The sequence below is a fragment of the Hemitrygon akajei genome, chromosome 17 (genome assembly GCF_048418815.1).
Source record: "Hemitrygon akajei chromosome 17, sHemAka1.3, whole genome shotgun sequence".
NCBI lineage: Eukaryota > Metazoa > Chordata > Chondrichthyes > Myliobatiformes > Dasyatidae > Hemitrygon > Hemitrygon akajei.
In genome coordinates, this window is record NC_133140.1 from 6,398,849 (window position 1) to 6,418,713 (window position 19,865).

The window sequence follows — 19,865 nt, forward strand, 5'->3', positions numbered from 1 at the left end:
TGCCTGGCCTGCTGTGTTCTACCAGCATTTTGTGTGTGTTGCTTGAATTTCCAGCATCTGCAGATTTCCTCGTGATCCCTTTTTACTAGTCATCTATAGAAACATGGCTCGGTAGCCTCTCGCTACACAGTGTTGAGAAAACTACTTTTCTTGTACTCTGGGGTCAGCATGACTTGGGTCCCACCAATATTGGGAAGTTAGGATGTCTTGACCACCTGAACCCTGATCTATGTGAATCCTGTCCACTCACAATTATCCATCATTAAGAAATAATGGATCATACACTGCATGCAATTAATAAAGAAGGTCTATTTATAAATGTGAATTTAATCAAAATGTTATTAAAGAAGAAAGAAAAACAAAACGCCATTATAATTTAAACAGTCAAATGTGCACAAGGTTGAAGCTCAGAGCTTCTAAAAGCTGGATGTCTCAGTTTTACTCACAACACCAACTCCAATTCACTGATCAATGGTAGCATTTCCCATCTTGGACTCCACTGAATTGCACATTCCTGTTGGATTGAATCCTATGGCTAGTTCTCACAAGATTCTCTCTCCAACTCCCAATGAAAAGAGCTCAACCCACCCCAGTGTCTGTCACAAAATCTCTCCACCCAGCTTTCTCTGGAACCTTCTCCCAATTCCTAATTGACTGACTCGACATTCCCAAGTTAAACACCACAACCCCTTATCTTTAACGATAACCCCAACACTACCAGCAGAACGCATTGCTTCTACAGAAAGCTATTAAATGAAATACTCTGCATCATTATCAGTAAAATATTAATCAGGGTGTTACATGTGATAAATGAAATGTTAAAGGAAAAATAGGGCTATTTGGGGTCCTGCTCATCAAGCAGAGACCATGACTGAATTGATATTTTGAAATTAACTTTACCAAGGAAAAAAATGTTGCCACTCAGATGGAAGAATTCAAAGTTAATAGAGGTTCCTATAATTGTAATCAGGCTTATTAACGCTGACATTTGTTGTAAAATTTGTTGTTTTATGGCAACAATACAGTGCATTTGAAAAATTAGATATACATAAAGTGGATTAGTCATCCAGTCTAGATGGGGCCAATTCAAGTTCACTGGGGGATGAAGGGATGCCACTTGCAGAAGGACCAGTCATAATCACATGATCTTCCTTTAGCACAGAACAAAGTTTTGTAAATTTTGCACCTTTTTCAGAAGAGGAGCGAGTAACCCCCAGCAACTATAAACCAGCCAGTTACATCTCAGTGGGTAGCGGATTTTAGAAATAAAAATCCAAAGTAACGTATCACAAACAAGAGAAAATCTGCAGATGCTGGAAATCCAAGCAACACACACAAAATTCTGGAGGAACGCAGCAGGCCAGGCAGCGTCTATGGAAAAGAGTAAACAGTTGACGTTTCGGGCCGAGACCCTTCAGCAGGATCATCAACTGTACTCTTTTCATAGATGTTGGTTGGCCTGCTGAGTTCCTCCAGTATTTTGTGTATGTTACAACATTATCAGTCACTTGCATAAAGTTACTTATGGAAATCAGCTCTGCTTTATAAAAGGTAAGTCATTTTTATCTCACCAGAGTTTTTTGAAAACACAACAGAATGTTGATTAGGGCATTATGCTTGAAATGTGTATATGGGCTTCAAAAAGATGCTTGATAAGTTGTCACAGAATAAGCATGTCAGCAAGAAGGATAATCTAGTACAAAATATATGCTTGGAAGCAGAAAACATAGGGTCAGTCAAAACTCTGAGGATATTGACAAAGTTGATGTGGAGAAGATGTACAGTACCTTCCTGTGGGACAGTCTGCAATTAGAGGTCACTGTTCAAAAATAAATAGCTGTCCATTCAAGACAGTGATGGGGAACAACTTTTTCACCCAGGGAGTCATGAACTCTCATCCTCAAAGAGCAGTGACCAGAGAGTCTTTGAAAATTTTTAAGGTAAAGGCAGATGGATTCTTGATAAGTAATGGGTAGAAGTGATAGACATGAATGTCCAGTTGAGACAGCAATAAGAGTCACAATGATATTATTGAAGGACACACCAGGTGTGAGGGGCTGAGTGGCCTATTCCCTCTAATATTTATGTTCATATGTTATGAATAGTTATTTCTCAAATTTGACAGCAGTTTCCCAGACATTGATTTCTGGTAATGTTATGTTTCCAAACCTGTGTTAATGACTTGGATTTGAGTGTTCAAGCCATAAGCTCAGGACTGACAAAAGATGTATAACTAGAAAGTGTTGAGGACAATGAGGAGCTTAAGCTTTATGTGCCGATGAGAATTAGTGCAGTAGTCTGTGAGGCAAACAATGAAGAAAGGCTGGAATATACAGAGAATGCAGTTCTGAAAAGAGTCCAGGTTGAGGAAAGCCTGATGTTTACCAGGGGTGATTGATAAGTTTGTGGCCTAAGGTAGAAGGAGATGAGTTATACAACTCTCGTTACATGCACATGCAGTTCAACTCTTTGAGTGATTATGCAGAAAGTTTGAAGTTAATAACTCATCAGGGGTGATTGATAAGTTCGTAGCCTAAGGTAGAAGGCTACAAACTGCCTGTGCATGTAACGAGAGCTGTATAACTCATCTCCTTCTACCTTAGGCCATGAACTTATCAATCACACATCTGTGGATGCTTTCTGGAGGTCCAAGATCCGTATGCTCCACGACCACTGGACTAAGTGTGTAAATGTAGAAGGGGACTATATTGAAAAATAAATGTGCTAGGTTTTCTAAAATTGATTCCTTCTACCTTAGGCCACAAACTTATCAATCACCCCTCGAATGTGCACACATTTTTGAGGGTAATAGGACAGGTTGAAAAGAGTTTTAACAAAAAGAATGGCAGTGGGGTGGGGAGGTTAAGGGATTCAAAAACTGACGTCCTTTTGAGGTTCTTTGTCCTAAAGCAGGCTAAGTATGATGAGTCCTTATAAAACAGCCACCCCAGTTGGAGCAATGTATCCAATTCCAATCTCCTCACTTCAGGAAGAGTCAATGGCAAAGGTCTTTGATTGTCACTGAAGGGAAACACCCAACTTTCCCTGTTATAAGTTTATCCTATCCAATGTTATTTGGTGCATATTGTACTTGGATGTGGTCTGTCATAACTGATGTCTATATGAGATACCATCTGACTCTTGGCTTTCTTGCTTTGGAGAGGATGCCTCCACAGAGATGCAGATGAGTTCCTCAAGACTCTAGATTAATTACAAGTCATGTGGATAACAGATGTTTGTCAGACAGCCATCTGAAATCCACTTTGCATCAGTTTTCATTTTAAGAAAATGCTTGACCACTTCAATATTTCTTGCACCTTTTCCACAGGAGGTAGAGCGTGTGGCCTTTTTCTGGGACAGCAGCATTGGCCTTGAACTACATCAGGCAGTCAGCCTAGAGGTGCTGTTTGAGCAGAACAATGGGTATCAGCCATACCATCAACCTGTGTTGGCGTACTTCAAGGTAAGGTATTGGTTCAGAGTGCTGTTATCGTGTCCATCCATGAGGCATCAAGAATGGAATGGTGACTTGTACTTGGCTATTGTCACATGTACTGAGATACAGAGATTTGTTTTGTGCACCATTGACACATACCATTTCAAGAAATCAGTGCATCGAGGTAATACAAAAAGAAAAGCAATAACAGAATGCAAACTATAGTGTTACAGTAACAGAGAAAGTGTAGTACAGGTGGACAATAATGTGCAAAAGCCAAAACAATATATTTTGTGAGATGAGACTTCATCTTTATCATGCAAGGATTCTAGTCAGATGGCTATAAGAGTGGGATAGAAGCTGCCCTTGAGCCTGGTGTGGTGTGTTTAAGCTTTTGTATCTTCTACCCGAGGAATGTGGGGAGAAGGGAAAGTTGTCCAGGGACCACGATCTTTGCTTATTTTTGCTGAGTTCCTGGAGTAGTGAGAAGTGTAAACAGAGTCCATGGAGGGTAAGTTGGTTTTCATGATGGGCTGAGCTATGTACACTACTCTCTGCAGTGTCTTGTCTTCCTGGGCAGAGCAGTTGCTGTAGCAAGTTTCTATGCATCCAGACATTATGTTTTCTATAGTGAATCTATAAAAACTTCTCAGAGTCAACAGGGACATGCTGAACTTCCTTAGCATTCTGAGGAACTGGAGAAGAGTGTGCATCTTTAAGTATGCCTGAGGAGCATCACCATCAAGGATGCGCTGGCATTGGAGAGGGCCAAGAGGATGTTCATGAAGACTATCTGGGAATAAAATAAAGAGAAGTAATTGGTCATCAGTTTATTTTTTTGGAAGAACATATAGGGATGATGTTAGGGGCAAGTTATTTTACATAGTGTGGAATGTCCTGACTGGGATAGTGGTAGAGGCAGATACATTAGGGACATTTAAGAAACACTTAGATAGGTACCTGGGTGACAGAAAAATGGAGGGCAATGGAGAGGAAAGGGTAAGATTGATTTTGGAGCAGGTTAAAAAGGTTGGCACAACATTGTGGGCTGAAGGGCCTGTCGTGTGCTGTTTTGTTCTATGTTCTAAAACCCACTCATCTGAGCACTGGCTTCTGCATCCCCAAGGATCCATTCAATTTGACTTTTCAAGCAGATACCTCTTGTCTCTCTCCTATCATGGTTCATTTCAATCTTGCCCACATTGAATCATTTTAGAACATTTTTCTATGTTTAAAGCTTTGTAGAAATGCATGTTATTGTCAAAACCTATCCATAGTATCTGTTAGTGAAAGCAGCACATGCCATAATGTTATTTGATGAAGTGTTGTTGTCCACAATGAATGGCTAGAATCCTTTCCTTAATAATTGAACATATTAACCACAAAGCACAAGTAATAAATTACTTGAGCAACACACAAAATTCTGGAGGAACTCAGCAGGCTAGGCAGCATCTATAGAAGGGAATAAATAGTTGATGTTTTGGGCTGAGACCCTTCGTCAAGAAGTTCCAATATATTGACTATTTATTTCCCTCTGTAGATGCTGCCTGACCTGTTGGATCCCTCAAGCATTTAGTGTGTTGTTCTGGATTTCCAGCATCTGCAGAATCTCTTGTGTTAGTGATAAGTTGCTAGCTACAACAGAGCTGTGTATCTTGGCATGGTGCCTCAGTGGTCCTGGGTTAAAGCCTGACCCACAAAGCTGTCTGAGTGGAGTTTGTATGTTCTTTCTATGAGGGCCCACATCTCCTTTCAGATGCTCTATTTCTTCCCACATCCTAGTGACTTGTGGGTTGGGATTTTTAAGTGTTCACTGCAAGTTACCCTGAGCGACCAGAAGAGCTGTAGAATTGGGTGGGTAATCAATGTGTACATGGTGTGAATAGTAAGGGATTAGCGTAACCACAGGCTTGATGGTCAGCAAGGACTTGATGGGCCAAGAACTCTGTTTCTGTGCTGTATGATTCTGTGGCCATGCTCATTCAATCCCTTAGGACCGACCATATTTGGATGTGCCATCTACTGGACTGCAAGCAAATTACGCACAGAATAATTTGGTAAAAAGGAAAGACCAGCCTATATGGCACTTTATCCCCTCAAAAAATCTGAAACTTCTCAGGTAATTAATTGTATCAGTTGTGAGGGAGATGCCATGCTGGCAGACATTGCATACAGTTTGTACAAAGAAATTATAGAAGGAGCCAATTAAAATTTAAAGAAGGCTGAAGATGCTGGAAAGTTAAAATACTGAGAACCTGCAAGTTGATAGGGATGTTGAGAAGGCATATGGTGTGTTGGACTTCATTGTTGGAGGAATTGAGTTCAAGAGTTACAAGGACGTTTGCAGATATATGCAACCCTGGTCAGACCACAGATAGAATAATGTGTTCAGTTCTGGTCACCTCATTATAGAAAAGATGTGGAAGATTTAGAGGGAAAGTAGAGGAGACTTATCAGAATGCTGTCTGGATTATAGAGCATGTTTTATGAGGATAGGTTGGGTGAGCTAAGCCTTTTCTCCCCAGAGTGAAGGAGGATGAGAGATGACTTGATACAGGTGTACAAGATGATAAGAGCATAGATAAAGTGGATAGCCAGAGAGATCTTCCCAGGGTGAAAACAACTAATACGAGGGGTCATAATTTTAAGGTGATTGGAAAAAAAATGTAGGGGGATTGTCAGAGGTAGATTTTTTTACACAGAGAATGGTGAGTATGTGGAACATCCTGCTTAGGAGTAGTGGTAGAGGCAGATAGATCAGAGCATTTAAAAAGCTCATAGTTAGGCTTTTCACCCTGCCCAGGCAGCGGTATGGTAGATGTTCTCAATGGTGGGCAATTGGGTGCCGATAATCTGCTGGGCAGTTTTCACCATACACTGGAGTACTTTGCAGTCCGATATTGGACAATTGCCATGCCACACTGAGATGCAGTTGGTGAGTATGCTCTCAATGGTACAGCAGTAAAAGTTCATCAGTATCCTGGGACAGAGGTGAGCTTTCTTGATGCTCCACAGGAATAAAGGCGCTGTTGCGCCTTTTTGATCAGGATGGAAGAGTTCAGGGACCAGGTGAGATCCTCGGAAATGTGGATACCAAGGAATTTGAAGCTTGATACACACACACACCATGCAGCCAGGTGCTGGAACTCTTCCCTGTAGGCCGTCTTGTCATCCCCTCTGATCAGGCCAACCACCGTGGTGTCATCTGTGAACTTGATTATGGAGTTAGAACCACGTACAGGAACACAGTCATAGGTGAAAAGGGAGTACAGAAGAGGGCTCAACACACAGCCTTGAGGTACGCCAGTGTTCAGGGTGAGAGTGGAGGAGGACAGGTTGTCAAAGTCATACCTAGTCATCCTGTAGTCATGTTGCTGATTTGCAAAATTTCCCTTATTACTTTGGGACTTTGGGCACTCTAATCTTTGCAGTATGGCTGCATGAGTTTCTGGAAGGTCATTGGTTATCAAGGATTAATGAATACTTTCCTTCTGTATGCTTTGGGCTTGATTTGTGCAGATGGGAGAGCTCCCACTCAACCTCATCAATGTCCATCTCAGGGCAAGCCGGTATCCTGGACTCGTGACTGATGACCACAACAAAGCCCTGGACATGGATGCCCTCCAGCCACACATAACAGGTAACTCATAGCCACGCTGCCAAATTAGAATAGCTATAACTGAAATAGAGAATATTTTGTGATAATTAAGTGCAAATCTTGCATGTATCACTGCATCACTTGGGAATGAAGAAGCTAGATCAGGTGACTGAAGTGTTTAAAGGGAACATATTGGGTTGTATATAATTAGTCCTTATAAAGGAAATAATATAAAAAGAGACTTTACAGAGAACCAAGGAACAGACTGTAAGCAGAGCTGTCATGAGTTAAAAGGAATTGCAGAAGACGTGTGGATCGAGCAGATTTTAAATGGCAGATGACAGAAACAATGAGAAAGCGAGTGGACTGAAAATAATAAAGAATTTTGGGGAGAGTTAAAGGACAGGCAGTAATTGGCGTAAGGCCAGTGATATTGTGGGGGTGGAACTGGACTCTCTGACGGTGGTGTCTGAAAAGACGATGCTGTCCAAGTTGCATGCCATCTTGGACAATGACTCCCATCCACTCCATAATGTACTGGTTAGGCACAGGAGTACATTCAGCCAGAGACTCATTCCACTGAGATGTAACACTGAGCGTCATAGGAAGTCATTCCTGCCTGTGGCCATCAAACTTTACAACTCCTCCCTCAGAGTACCAGACACCCTGAGCCAATAGGCTGGTCCTGGACTTATTTCCACTTGGCATGATTAACTTATTATTATTTAATTATTTATGGTTTTATATTGCTATATTTCTTCACTATTCTTGATTGGTGCGGCAGTAACGAAACCCAGTTTCCCTCGGGATCAATAAAGTATGTCTGCCTGTCTGTCTGTCTGTAAGGGTGACTGGAGAGGTAAGGAAATTGTTTCTCTCCTAGAACATAGAACATAAAAATTTACAGCATATTACAGGCCCATCAGCCCACAATGTTGTACCAACCATGTAACCTACTGTAAAGACTGCCTAGAATTTCCCTATCGCATAGCCCTCTATTTTTCTAAGCTCTGTGTACCTACCTGATGCACCATCAATAACTCTCTGAGACATGAGGCAAGATATCAGCTTTTATTGACTGGAAGAAAGAAAAAGCAGCAATTGACCACCATGCTACATCCTGGAGACTGAGAAGCAGGGCTCAGGCCCCAATCGCCTTTATACAGGGGTCTGTGGGAGGAGCCACGGTCAGTGGGAGGGGCCACAGGAGCAGTCAGCGGGGGGCGTGTCCAGACAGGTATATGTAGTTCACCACATTCACCCCCCCCCCTTTGTTTTAAAAGAGAGTCCCCATGGGGCAAAGTTTCTGACAAGTATATTTACAGGTGGTCGAATCTGTCGCTGCGATCTACGTAGCACCGGCTGTGATTGCACAGGTGCCGGTGGTGATTGCACCGGAGATGGTGGTTGTGCTGGTTCCAGCCTAACTGGAGGTGTCAGCCCACTTGGCGTCAGTGATCCCGCATGCCTGGTTCATGCACGTGTGAGACGCCCGGTATAGGAGTGTCGTGAGGAGTCTGTGTAGGGCTCGGTGTGCGCGGTGTCACCTCGGGTACAGGGTTCATAGTTACCGTGGAGTGTTCGGGGTAGTGGTCTGCTGCTCCTGCGGGCGCCAGGTCACGGATGGAGACCATGTCCTCCCGCCCAACAGGTAAGACCACGTAGGCATACTGGGGGTTCGCATGTAGAAGGTGAACCCTCTCGACCATCGGGGAGTATTTATTGCTCCTCACGTGTTTCCAGAGCAGCACTGGCCCTGGGGATGTCAGCCAAGCTGGTAGGGTGGTCCCAGTGACAGACTTCCTGGGAAAAGAGAATAGGCGCTCGTGAGGAGTGGCATTGGTGGACGTACATAACAGGGAGCGGATAGAGTGGAGTGCCTCAGGGAGGACCTCCTGCCATCGAGAGACCGGCAACCCTTTCGACTTAAGGGTTAAAAGTGTGGCCTTCCACACTGTGGCATTCTCCCTCTCCACCTGTCCATTTTCCCAGGGATTATAGCTCGTGGTCCTACTAGTAGCAATGCCCCTAACCAGCAGGTACTGGCGCAGCTCATCACTCATAAAGGAGGACCCTCTATCACTGTGGATATAGCAGGGATATCCAAACAGAGTGAAGAGATGGCGCAGGGCTTTTATGACAGACGTGGCAGTGGTGTCGGGGCAGGGGATGGCAAAGGGGAACCGCGAGTACTCGTCAATAATGTTGAGAAAATAGACATTGCGGTCGGTGGAGGGAAGGGGGCCCTTAAAGTCAACACTCAGTCGCTCAAAGGGGTGGATGGCCTTGATAAGTTGCGCCTTTTCAGGACGGTAGAAGTGCGGTTTGCACTCAGCGCAGACTTGGCAGTCCCTGGTCATCGTCCTGATGTCCTCAAGGGAGTACGGCAGGTTCCGGGCTTTCACGAAATGGTAAAATCGGGTGACCCCCGGGTGGCAAAGATGTGCATGGAGGGCGTATAGCTGGTCGAGCTGTGCACTGGCACACGCTCCCTGGGATAGGGCATCAGGGGGCTCATTGAGCCTTCCAGGCCGGTACAGGGTATCATAGTTGTAGGTGGAGAGTTCTATTCTCCACCGCAAAATTTTATCATTTTTGATTTTGCCCCGCTGTTGGTTGCTGAACATGAACGCAACTGAGCGCTGGTCGGTCAGCAAGGTGAACCTTTTGCCGGTGAGATAGTGCCTCCAGTGCCTAATAGCTTCCACTATGGCCTGGGCTTCTTTCTCCACCGCGGAGTGCCGAATTTCAGGGCCTTGAAGGGTACGAGAAAAGAATGCTACTGGCCTGCCTGCCTGATTGAGGGTAGCAGCCAGTGCGAAATCAGAGGCGTCACTCTCTACTTGGAAGGGAATGGTCTCGTCCACCGCATGCATCGTTGCTTTGGCAATGTCCCCTTTAATGCAGCTGAAGGCCGCGTGGGCCTCGGCAGAGAGGGGAACTGTGGTAGACTTGACCAGGGGGCGGGCCTTGTCTGCGTAATGGGGGACCCATTGGGCGTAATAGGAAAAGAAGCCCAGGCACCGTCTGAGGGCTTTGAGGGTGGTGGAAAGCGGGAGTTCTAACAGGGAGCGCATACAGTCAGGATCAGGGCCAATGACCCCATTCTCCACGACATACCCAAGGATATCGAGTCGGGTGGTTCCGAACACACACTTGTCCCTGTTATAAGTAAGGTTCAGGGCTTTGGCCACTTGGAAAAATCGTTGGAGGTTGGCGTTATGATCCGACCAGTCGTGACCGCAGATGGTAATATTATCCAGATAGGGAAATGTGGCCTTCAGTTGGCACTGGTCCACCATCCGGTCCATTTCCCTCTGGAAGACAGAGACACCATTCGTGACACCGAAGGGGACGTGCAGGAAGTGATAGAGCCTGCCGCCCGCCTCAAAGGCAGTGTAGGGGCGGTCCTCTGGGCAGATGGGGAGCTGGTGATAAGCGGATATCAGATCTATTGTCAAGTACACCTTGTACTGAGCTATCTGGTTGACCATATCCGCGATGCGGGGTAGGGGGTACGCGTCAAGCTGCGTGAACCTATTGATGGTCTGGCTATAGTCCATGACCATCCTAATTTTCTGCCCGGTCTGAACAACAACCACCTGGGCCCTCCAAGGACTTGTGCTTGGCTCAATGATCCCATCCCTGAGCAGCCGCTGCACCTCTGACTGAATGAAGGCCCTGTCCCCAACGCTGTACCTCCTGCTTTTAGTTGCCACAGGTTTACAGTCGGGGGTCAGGTTGGCGAACAGCGGTGGGGGAGGGATCTTGAGGGTGGAAAGGCTGCAAGTGGTGTCAGTGGCGCAGCTGGGTGGGATGTGTGGGTCGGTGTGTGTGTGGTCAGTAGCGGGGTATATGACAAAGTCCCACAAAACTGAGGATTCCTGACAGTGACTGGTGGGAGGGGCCCGTCATATGCCATAGTCACACTTTTTCGGGGGCTCTGGAAGTCCAGCCCCAATAGCACAGGCGCACACAGTTGAGGCATGACCAGTAGCGCAAAGTTCCGATATTCTGTGCCCTGCACCACCAATGTCGCTACACAATCCACCCGGATGTCTCTGGAATGCGACCCAGAAGCCATGGTGACTCTCTGGCTTACCAGCCGTGTCACGAGTCCGCAGCGTTGCACTGTGTCCGGGTCAGTAAAACTCTCAGTGCTGCCCATGTCAAACAGGCAGCTAGTCCTGTGCCTCTCCACCAGGATGTCCATCATTGACCTTGCAAGCTGGCATGGGGCGCTTTGGTCGAGGGTTACGGAGGCCAGAGTTGAACTGCCGTCGTGGTGCCCGGTAAACACCGGTGGGTCGGGGGCGGGGCGAGTTGGCGCCAACGAAGATGGTCGCCCCATCCGGGCAGGCAAGAAGGCGGCCCCCCATGCCTCGCACGAGGCAGGCAGGAAAGATGGCGGCGACCAAGATGGCAGCCCCCATGTCTCACACGCAGCACTGCCCGACCCCGCTCGTGGTTCAGACTTACAGACCTTGGCGAAATGACCCTTCTTCCCGCAGCTGGAGCAGGTCGCTTCTCGGGCCGGGCAGCGTTTTCGGGGGTGCTTTTCGAGTCCGCAGAAGTAACACTGCGTGGACTTGCGACTGGCAGCAGCTGTGGTTGGGTTCGGAGAGTTCGTGGACTCACGACTGGCAGCAGCGTTGGTGAATGCGCTCGCGGGTGGCGGGGTCTGAGGTGTCCATGGGACCGGCGGGGGATCGCGCGGCTGGACAGCGTCAGCGTTGTGCAGAGCAGCCTCCAGCGTGTCGGCCGTCTCGATCGCCGAGCGTAAGGTAAGATCGGCATTTTCCAGCAGCCGCTGGTGCACGTACACTGACCTGATCCCTGTAACGAAGGCGTCTCGTACGAGCAGCTCCACATGTTGTTCCGCCGTCAGAGCTATGCAGTCGCAAGTTCGCACGAGTGTCTGTAGGGCTCGGAGAAACGCAGCGCTCGTCTCGTCGGGTCGCTGCCACCGCGTCACTAAGCGATGTCTTGTGTAGACGGTGTTCACCGGCCGTAGGTACTGTCTTTTGAGGGCGTCCAGTGCCTCTTGGTAGGTCGGCAGGTCCCTGATAAGTGAGTAAATTTTCTGGGTGACCCTCGAGAGGAGAATTCTGTGCATAATAGCGGGCTCAGTCGCACGAACCTCCTCCAAGTATGTTTGGAAGCATGCAAGTCAGAGTTCAAAGGCAAGAGCTGCTTCTGAGTTTTGAGGGTCCAAGTCTAATTTTTCCAGACGTAAAATACTTTCCATGTTTTAAAACTTCCAGTCAATAAAATTGATGCACCATCAATAACTTGCTGAGACGTGAGACGAGATATCAGCTTTTATTGACTGAAAGAAAGAACAAGCAGCAATTGACCACTATACTACATCCTGGAGACTGAGAGGCAGGGCTCAGGCCCCAATCACCTTTATACCGGGGTCTGTGGGAGGAGCCACAGGAGCAGTCAGCGGTGGGGAGGGGGGGGTGTCCAGACAGGTATATGTAGTTCACCACACTACCTAAGAGGCTCTTAAAAGACCCTATTGTATCTGATTCTACCACCACCACTGGCAGTGTATTCCACATACCCACCACTCTCTGTGTGGAAAAACTTACCCCTGACACTCCTCGGTACCTATTTCTAAGCTCCTTAAAACTATGCCCCCTTGTGTTAGCTATTTCAGCCCTGGGGAAAAAGCCTCTGACTACCCACACAATTAATGCTCCTCATTATTTTATACACCTCTATCAGGTCACCTCTCATCCTTTGTCACTCCAAGGAGAAAAGGCCATGTAAGAACAAAGGTACACCCTCCAATCCAGGCAACATCCTCATAAATCTTCTCTGCACTCTGTCTATAGTTTCCACATCCTTCCTGTAGTGAAGTGGCCAGAACCGAACACAGTACTCCAAGTGGGGTTTGACAGGGTCCTATATAGATATGACATTACCTCACAGCTGTTGAATTCAATCCCACGGTTGATGAATGCCAACACACCATACACCATAAAGGCAGGTGGGGATCTTGATTTCAGTGCCCAAAAGGAAACAGAGACTCTCGGCACATTTCATCTGCACCAGGATGTTGACATCAACAAAGGTTCAAAAGTCAAAGTATATTTATTACAAAAGTACATATACTGCATTTCATCATATACTACCTTGAGATTTATTTTCTTGCGAGAATTTCAATGGTTCAATTCAATATTAGAGAATGTATACATTATACAGCATGAAATTCTTCCCCTTCACAGACATCCACAATACAGAAAAAACCCAAAGAATGAATGACAGAAGCATGAGAACCCCAAAGCCCCCCTCATCCTCCCATGCACAAGCATCAACCCTCCCTCTCTGCCTCCTCCCACTTGCTCTAGCAAAAGCTCCAACCCCTCTCCCCACCATGCAAGCAATAACAAAGCCCCCTGAGAGACCATGATCTAGAGTCCATCAAAAATCTACTGATCATGCCAATACTTTGGCATCTCAGACAGGTGAGGGAGAGAGAGAGACATTGCTCCTGCATCAGACGAGAGTGGGAGACCAGCAGCTCACTGTTTCAATGTTACAATCTGTCACGTCACTTCTCTGAGACCCCAATTCGAGGCCAGATGGCTCTCACTCACCCTCTAAAGAGAGAGAGAGAGGGGATTGCATGAATACAGGGGCCTTCTTCTGACAGCAGCACACACAATCTGCTGTCTCTTGTTTCTGTCTCCTGCAATGCTTCAGTCGGCAACATCAGCGAGGAACGGGGTTGTCCATGGGGCCACACCTGAAGGCATATAACCTCCAGGCTGCACCTGGAGAGATCAAAACAGATGTCCGCATGGTGAGTTCAAGACCAAGAACCCACCACCCATGGAGAACTGTAGTTTGAGCTGCAGCTGTAGTTCATGGACTCCATCACAACCCCAGCCACCTGAAAAAGTAAAGAGACCTGAGACACGAGAAAAGAAGCTGTTCTGCTGTTGAACTAGAAGAAGTCACCTGGGGCTGCAAAAACCTCTGGCAGTATCTTTTCTCGCTCCTCTGACCTCAAGTTTAATTGTCACTCAACCATTCATGAATACCGACGAAACAGCGTTCCTCCAGGACCAAGGTGCAAATCGCAGTGCCAACAGTCAGACACAGCACAAGGCACATACAGCACATATAAGATAGCAGTAAACATACAGCCATCTCTGAGTGCCTTGCCCTGTAGATTACTGGTGCCTGGATATTGTTGGCAAAACAAGCCTGAAGTAGTCCTTTTTGGCTGCAACAGGTAACACCAAAGCACAAGGCCTTGTCCATGCTACAACTGATGCCATATAGCTCCCTGCTGTCTGTCTCAGAGTTGAGGTGAGTGAAGGAGTGAAGGAGTGTGAAGGAGTTCACACTGGTTCAGGAGCCTGATGTTGAAGGGTATTAACTAAGTAACTGTTCCTGAACCTGGTGGTGTAGGACCTAATGCTCCTGTACCTCTTGCCCAATGGTAGTAGTGAGAAGAAAGTATGGCCTGGATGGTGGGGTTCCTTGATGATGCAGCAGCTGTGATCTTCAGGCTGCAGAGCCAGTGTTGGAAGTTGAGTTTATACTGAAGAGAATTTCCTATGAGAAAAGACCCAGCAGGTTAAATTAGCCTCCATCTCCAGCAGAAATCCTGGTTGTCTTGAAATATAAAGGCATCTGCCATCACTGAGCATAGGAAGCCAGATCCAGAAAATTTAAATGCTCAATCAGTACTGTTATTTGCCAGTCAAAGTTCCTTAAATAAGATGATAAATCTATTTCATTCATTGACACCTGGCCACCAACTGAATTGACATCACTAACTTTGTTATTTATTGACTATTGTATGAAGGTACCACAGCACAAACCGACAGCCTCCTTTCCAAGGCCTTCATTGCCTAAATATTGTACACCATTCCTGGAACAGCAGGGTAGCAGCTTGGCTAAAATAGCTAGTGTCCTGCCATCCCCAAACTGGACACGTCCTCAGTCATTCTATGTAAGTGATCATTGTCACTGCTCTGGAGGTTTATAGTCTGCTTCCAAAAATACACTGGAGAAAGCCCTCTGGAATTTAGTTATCCTCTCATCCAACTTGCTTCTACCACTACCCCTGGTAGGGTGTTCCACACACTCATCATTCTTTGTGTGGAAAAAACCTACCTCTGACATCCCCCTATACTCCATCCTCATCCATCCATACTGACATCCTCCAGTCACATTAACATTATTTTTTTCCAGTCAGGATGAAGAGTCTCAGCCTGAAACATCGACTGTACTCTTTTCTGCAGATGCTGCCTGGCCTGCTGAGTTCCTCAAGCATTTTGTGTGTGTTGCTTAAAATGATGCCCCTTCGTATTAGTCATTTCCACCCTGGGAAAAAGACTTTGGCTGCCCACTCTGTCTGTGCCTCTTAATCTTCCGGTTTAAGATGTATCTGCTGAAGGCGAGTGACAACTTACTGATGGTTAACAAGACAAGAAACATAAAAAAATACAATAACATATTTTCTGTTAAAATTATGGTAAGCAATCACCACAAACAATGAAGATGCGAGTGAAGGTGAGGCTGAGTCAAGGGTTGAAGCATTCAGATGCAAGGTAAGGTCAGGGCAAGAACAAGGCATGTTTGAGGAGAAGTCAGGGCAAGGTCAAGGAATATTCGAGATGTCAGGGTGAGTGGAGCAGAGAAGAGGTAGTTTCAGGGAACATCCACCTAAACTGAGAGCAAGGTTTGAATAACCTAAGAGCTGGGCTGATTTGGAAAGATCAGAAACAGGCAATAACTTGGCAAAGGGGTCCAGGCCCAGAGTATATTGAAGCAACAGGGCCTGGGTCTTAGAGCGAGGAATATCCTGACATTTGGATGATTTAAACGTTGGGTTAAACGGATTGAAAAGGCAGGATATTATGACTGGAGACAAAGATTGAGCTGGCTCTGCTTGCTGCTCCTAAGCATTTACTCCACTCTTCACTGCACTGGGGATGAAGCTGTGGCCTGCTTCAGCTGCTCTAGGCCCCATGTCTGAGGACTCACTTTCATTCTAAATGCTATTTCCTTACTTTTATTGTTTGCAATATTTAAGTTTTTTTCTCCCTCTGCATGTGGGGTGATTGTCAGTCTCTTTAACTGGGTTCTTTTGGGTTTCTTCTTTAGTGGCTGCCTGTAAGAAACCAGGCAGCCACAACTTTGATAATAAATGTACTTTGAACTTTCATCATTTTCATCACCTCCATCAAGTTACCATTCATCCTCCTTTGTTCTAGAGAGAAAAGACCTAGTGCGGTCAACCTATCCTCAAAAGATGTGCTGTCTAATTCAGACAGCATCCTGGTAAATCTTCTCTGCATTCTCTCTAAAGTGAGTAGATCAGCTGTGGTCTTCCACTGATCCTATTGTTTTTCTTTTATTTACCATGAATGCCCACAAGGAAATATATTTTAGGGCTGTATACGGTACTTAGATAACAGATTTACTCTGAACTTAGAACATCCTTCCTATAATGAGGTGGCCAGAACTGAACACGATATTCTGAATGTGCTCTAGCCAGGGTTTTATAGAGCTGCAAAATTACTTTGCAGCTTTTGAACTCAAGGGATAAAGAACTGACAAATGGCCACAGAACCACAAAGGTGGAGAAGAGAAACATCCATAAAGCTTTGTAGTTTTCGACTAATGTATAGTGATCATCATGAGCTTCAGCTCTTAGGGAGGAATACAGATTTTGGAGTTCACTGACCCCCTTCCATTGTACTGACTCGTAGACCCATAGTCATAGAGTCGTGTGCATGGAGACAGTCCATACAGCCCACCACATCTATACCAACCTGTGGGTAACTATCCATGGTACTCTTGTCTTCCTGTCTGTAGCCTTGTATACCCAGGTGATTCAAGTGCTTATCTCCTCTTCTCAGCACTTCTCCAATGCTGTCAGTGACTCTGCTCCCACCACTCTCTCTGACAGTGTGTTCTCTCTGGGTACAAGTAATGACATCAAGCCTAATTCACAGAATGGGCTGATACATGGGATTACAATGGTTCAATGGCTCATTTAATATCAGAGAATGAATACAATATACAATCTGAAATTCTTACTCTTCATAGACATCCACAAAACAGAAGAAAAGCCCCAAAGAATGAATGACAGAAAAAAACATAAGAAGCCCAAAGCCTCCTGCTCCCCCCACCATGCTGCTGCAGCAAAGCGTCAACCCTTCTCTGTTCCCACTTATTCCAGAAGAAAACACCAGTGCCCAGCACCCACCAAACAAGCAATTCCAAAGCCTCCAAAGAGAGATCACGATCTGCAGTCAAACAAAAATTACTGTTCACCAAACAGTTTGATGAGAGAGAGGGAGAGGGAGAGAGATATCCCACATATCACATTGGGATTTATTTTCTTGCAGGCATTTATAAGAAAATAAAGAAATACGATAGATTTATGAAAAACTAGACATACAGTGGCATGCAAAAGTTTGGGCACCCCGGTCAAAATTTCTGTTACTGTGAATAGTTAAGTGAATAGAAGATGAAGGCATAAAGTTAAAGACAAAACATTTTAAGTAAGATTAGTGTATTATTTCTGTTTTGTACTATTTTGGAGTAGAAAAAAAGGAAAGGAGCACCATTCAAAAGTTTGGGCACCCCAAGAGATTTGAGCTCTCAGATAACTTTTACCAAGGTCTCAGACCTTAATTAACTTGTTAGGGCTATGGCTTGTTCACAGTCATTGTTAGGAAAGGCCAGGTGATGCAAATTCCAAAGCTTTATAAATACCCTGACTCCTCAAATCTTGTCCCAGCAATCAGCAGCCATAGGCTCCTCTAAGCAGCTGCTAGCACTCTGAAAATTAAAATAAATGATGCCTGCAAAGTAGGAGAAGGCTATAAGAAGATAGCAAAGTGTTTTCAGGTAGCTGTTTCCTCAGTTCATAATGTAATTAAGAAATGGCAGTTAACAGGAATGGTGGAGGTCAAGTTCAGGACTGGAAGACCAAGAAAACTTTCTGAGAGAACTGCTTGTAGGATTGCTTGAAAGGCAAATCAAAATGCCCGTTTGACTGCAAAAGCCATTCAGGAAGATTTAGCAGACTCTAGAGTGGTGGTGCACTGTTCTACTGTGCAGCGACACCTGCACAAATATGACCTTCATGGAAGAGTCATCAGAAGAAAACCTAAGAGGAATAGACAGAGTGGACAGCCAGCGCCTCTTCTCCAGGGCACCACTGTTCAGTACAAGAGGGCATGGCTTTACGATAAGGGGAGGGAAGTTCAAGGGGGCTATTAGAGGAAGGTTTTTCACTCAGAGAGTGGTTGGTGCGTGGAATGCATTGCCTGAGTCAGTGGTGGAGGCAGATACACTAGTGAAGTTTAAGAGACTACTAGACAGGTATATGGAGGAATTTAAGGTGGGGGGAGTTATATGGGAGGCAGGGTTTGAGGGTCAGCACAACATTGTGGGCCGAAGGGCCTGTAATGTGCTGTACTATTCTATGTTCTATGTTCCTGCATCCTCACCACAAAATTCAGTGTTGGAAGTTTGCAAAGGAACATCTAAACAAGCCTGATGCATTTTGGAAACAAGTCCTGTGGACTGCTGAAGTTAATATAGAACTTTTTGGCCACAATGAGCAAAGGTATGTTTGGAGAAAAAAGGGTGCAGAATTTTATGAAAAGAACACCTCTCCAACTGTTAAGCATGGGGGTGGATCGATCGTGCTTTGGGCTTGTGTTGCAGCCAGTGGCACAACTTTATGCCTTTTGGAAATCAGGTAATCTTTACTCAGTAACAGAAATTTTGACCAGGATGACCAAACTTTTGCATGCCACTGTACCAAAGACTGATACACAACCAATGAGCAAAAGAAGCAAATGGTTCAAATAAAAATAAATAATACTGAGCACACAAATTATAAGTCAAGTTTATTGTCATTTAACTATATGCATATAATGTATAGAACTATTTAATGCATATAGAAAAGAGACAACATTTCTCCAAACCAGGGTGTAAAGAGCAGTAGTACACATAACACTCAATACTTATGAAGGTAAAGATGGAATCTACAAATGCATCACACATAAATAACATTAATATTAAATACTGTAAAGTATGTAACAGATTAACCCAGTGACACTTCAGATACAATGCAGCCAGGAGTTCAGAAACCTAACGGCCTGGGGGAAGAAACTGCTTCTCATCCTAACCATTCTTGTTTTTATGTACCATCGTCTCCTGCCTGATGGTAGAAAGTCAAAAAGGATTCTGGATGGATGGGTGGGATCCTTAATAATACTAAGGGCCCTGCGTATGCAGCACTCCTGATAATTGTGCCTGATAGATGATAGGGAGACCTCTATGATCTTCTCAGCTGTTCTCACAGTCCTTTGTAGGGACATCTAGTCCAATGCTTGACTGTTCCCATACCAGATGGAGATGTAACTTGTCAGGATGATCTCAGTGGTACTTCTATAAAATGCAGTTAAGATGGGTGGTGGGAGGGGAGGTGCAGGGGAAGCCTTGCTTACCTCAATCTTCTTAGGAAGTGGAGGCACTGTTGTGCCTTGTTCAGGGAGGTAATATTAAGGGACCAGGTGAGGTAATCTGTGATGTGAACTCCCAGGAATGGTGCACTTAACTCTCCTTATGGTGGAGCCATGTGGTGATGGGGTGTCGTGTTTTGCCTGCACCTTCCTGAAGTCCACAGTGATTTCCAAGTCCTTGAAAATGTTGTGGAGTCAGTTCAGAGATGAAATAAGTGAAGTTATCCACGCCAGTTCAGGAAGCTGATCAGCAGATGTCATAATTTCCAAAATGTTGTCCAGCCAGAGCTGTGATGTCAATCAAAGAACTTGGAGG

At 45.4% G+C, this 19,865-nt stretch overlaps 1 protein-coding gene across 2 annotated transcripts in view; it reads left to right on the top strand.

Moving 5' to 3' along the window:
- Positions 1 to 19,865, top strand: part of LOC140740452 (endonuclease/exonuclease/phosphatase family domain-containing protein 1-like) — a 100,408-nt gene that overhangs the window by 62,068 nt on the left and 18,475 nt on the right. For both annotated transcript variants that reach the window (XM_073069615.1, XM_073069614.1), the window contains exons 5-6: positions 3,329 to 3,463; positions 6,956 to 7,076. In XM_073069615.1, the coding sequence (XP_072925716.1) occupies positions 3,329 to 3,463; positions 6,956 to 7,076 (256 nt within the window). The remainder of the gene's footprint in view (positions 1 to 3,328; positions 3,464 to 6,955; positions 7,077 to 19,865) is intronic.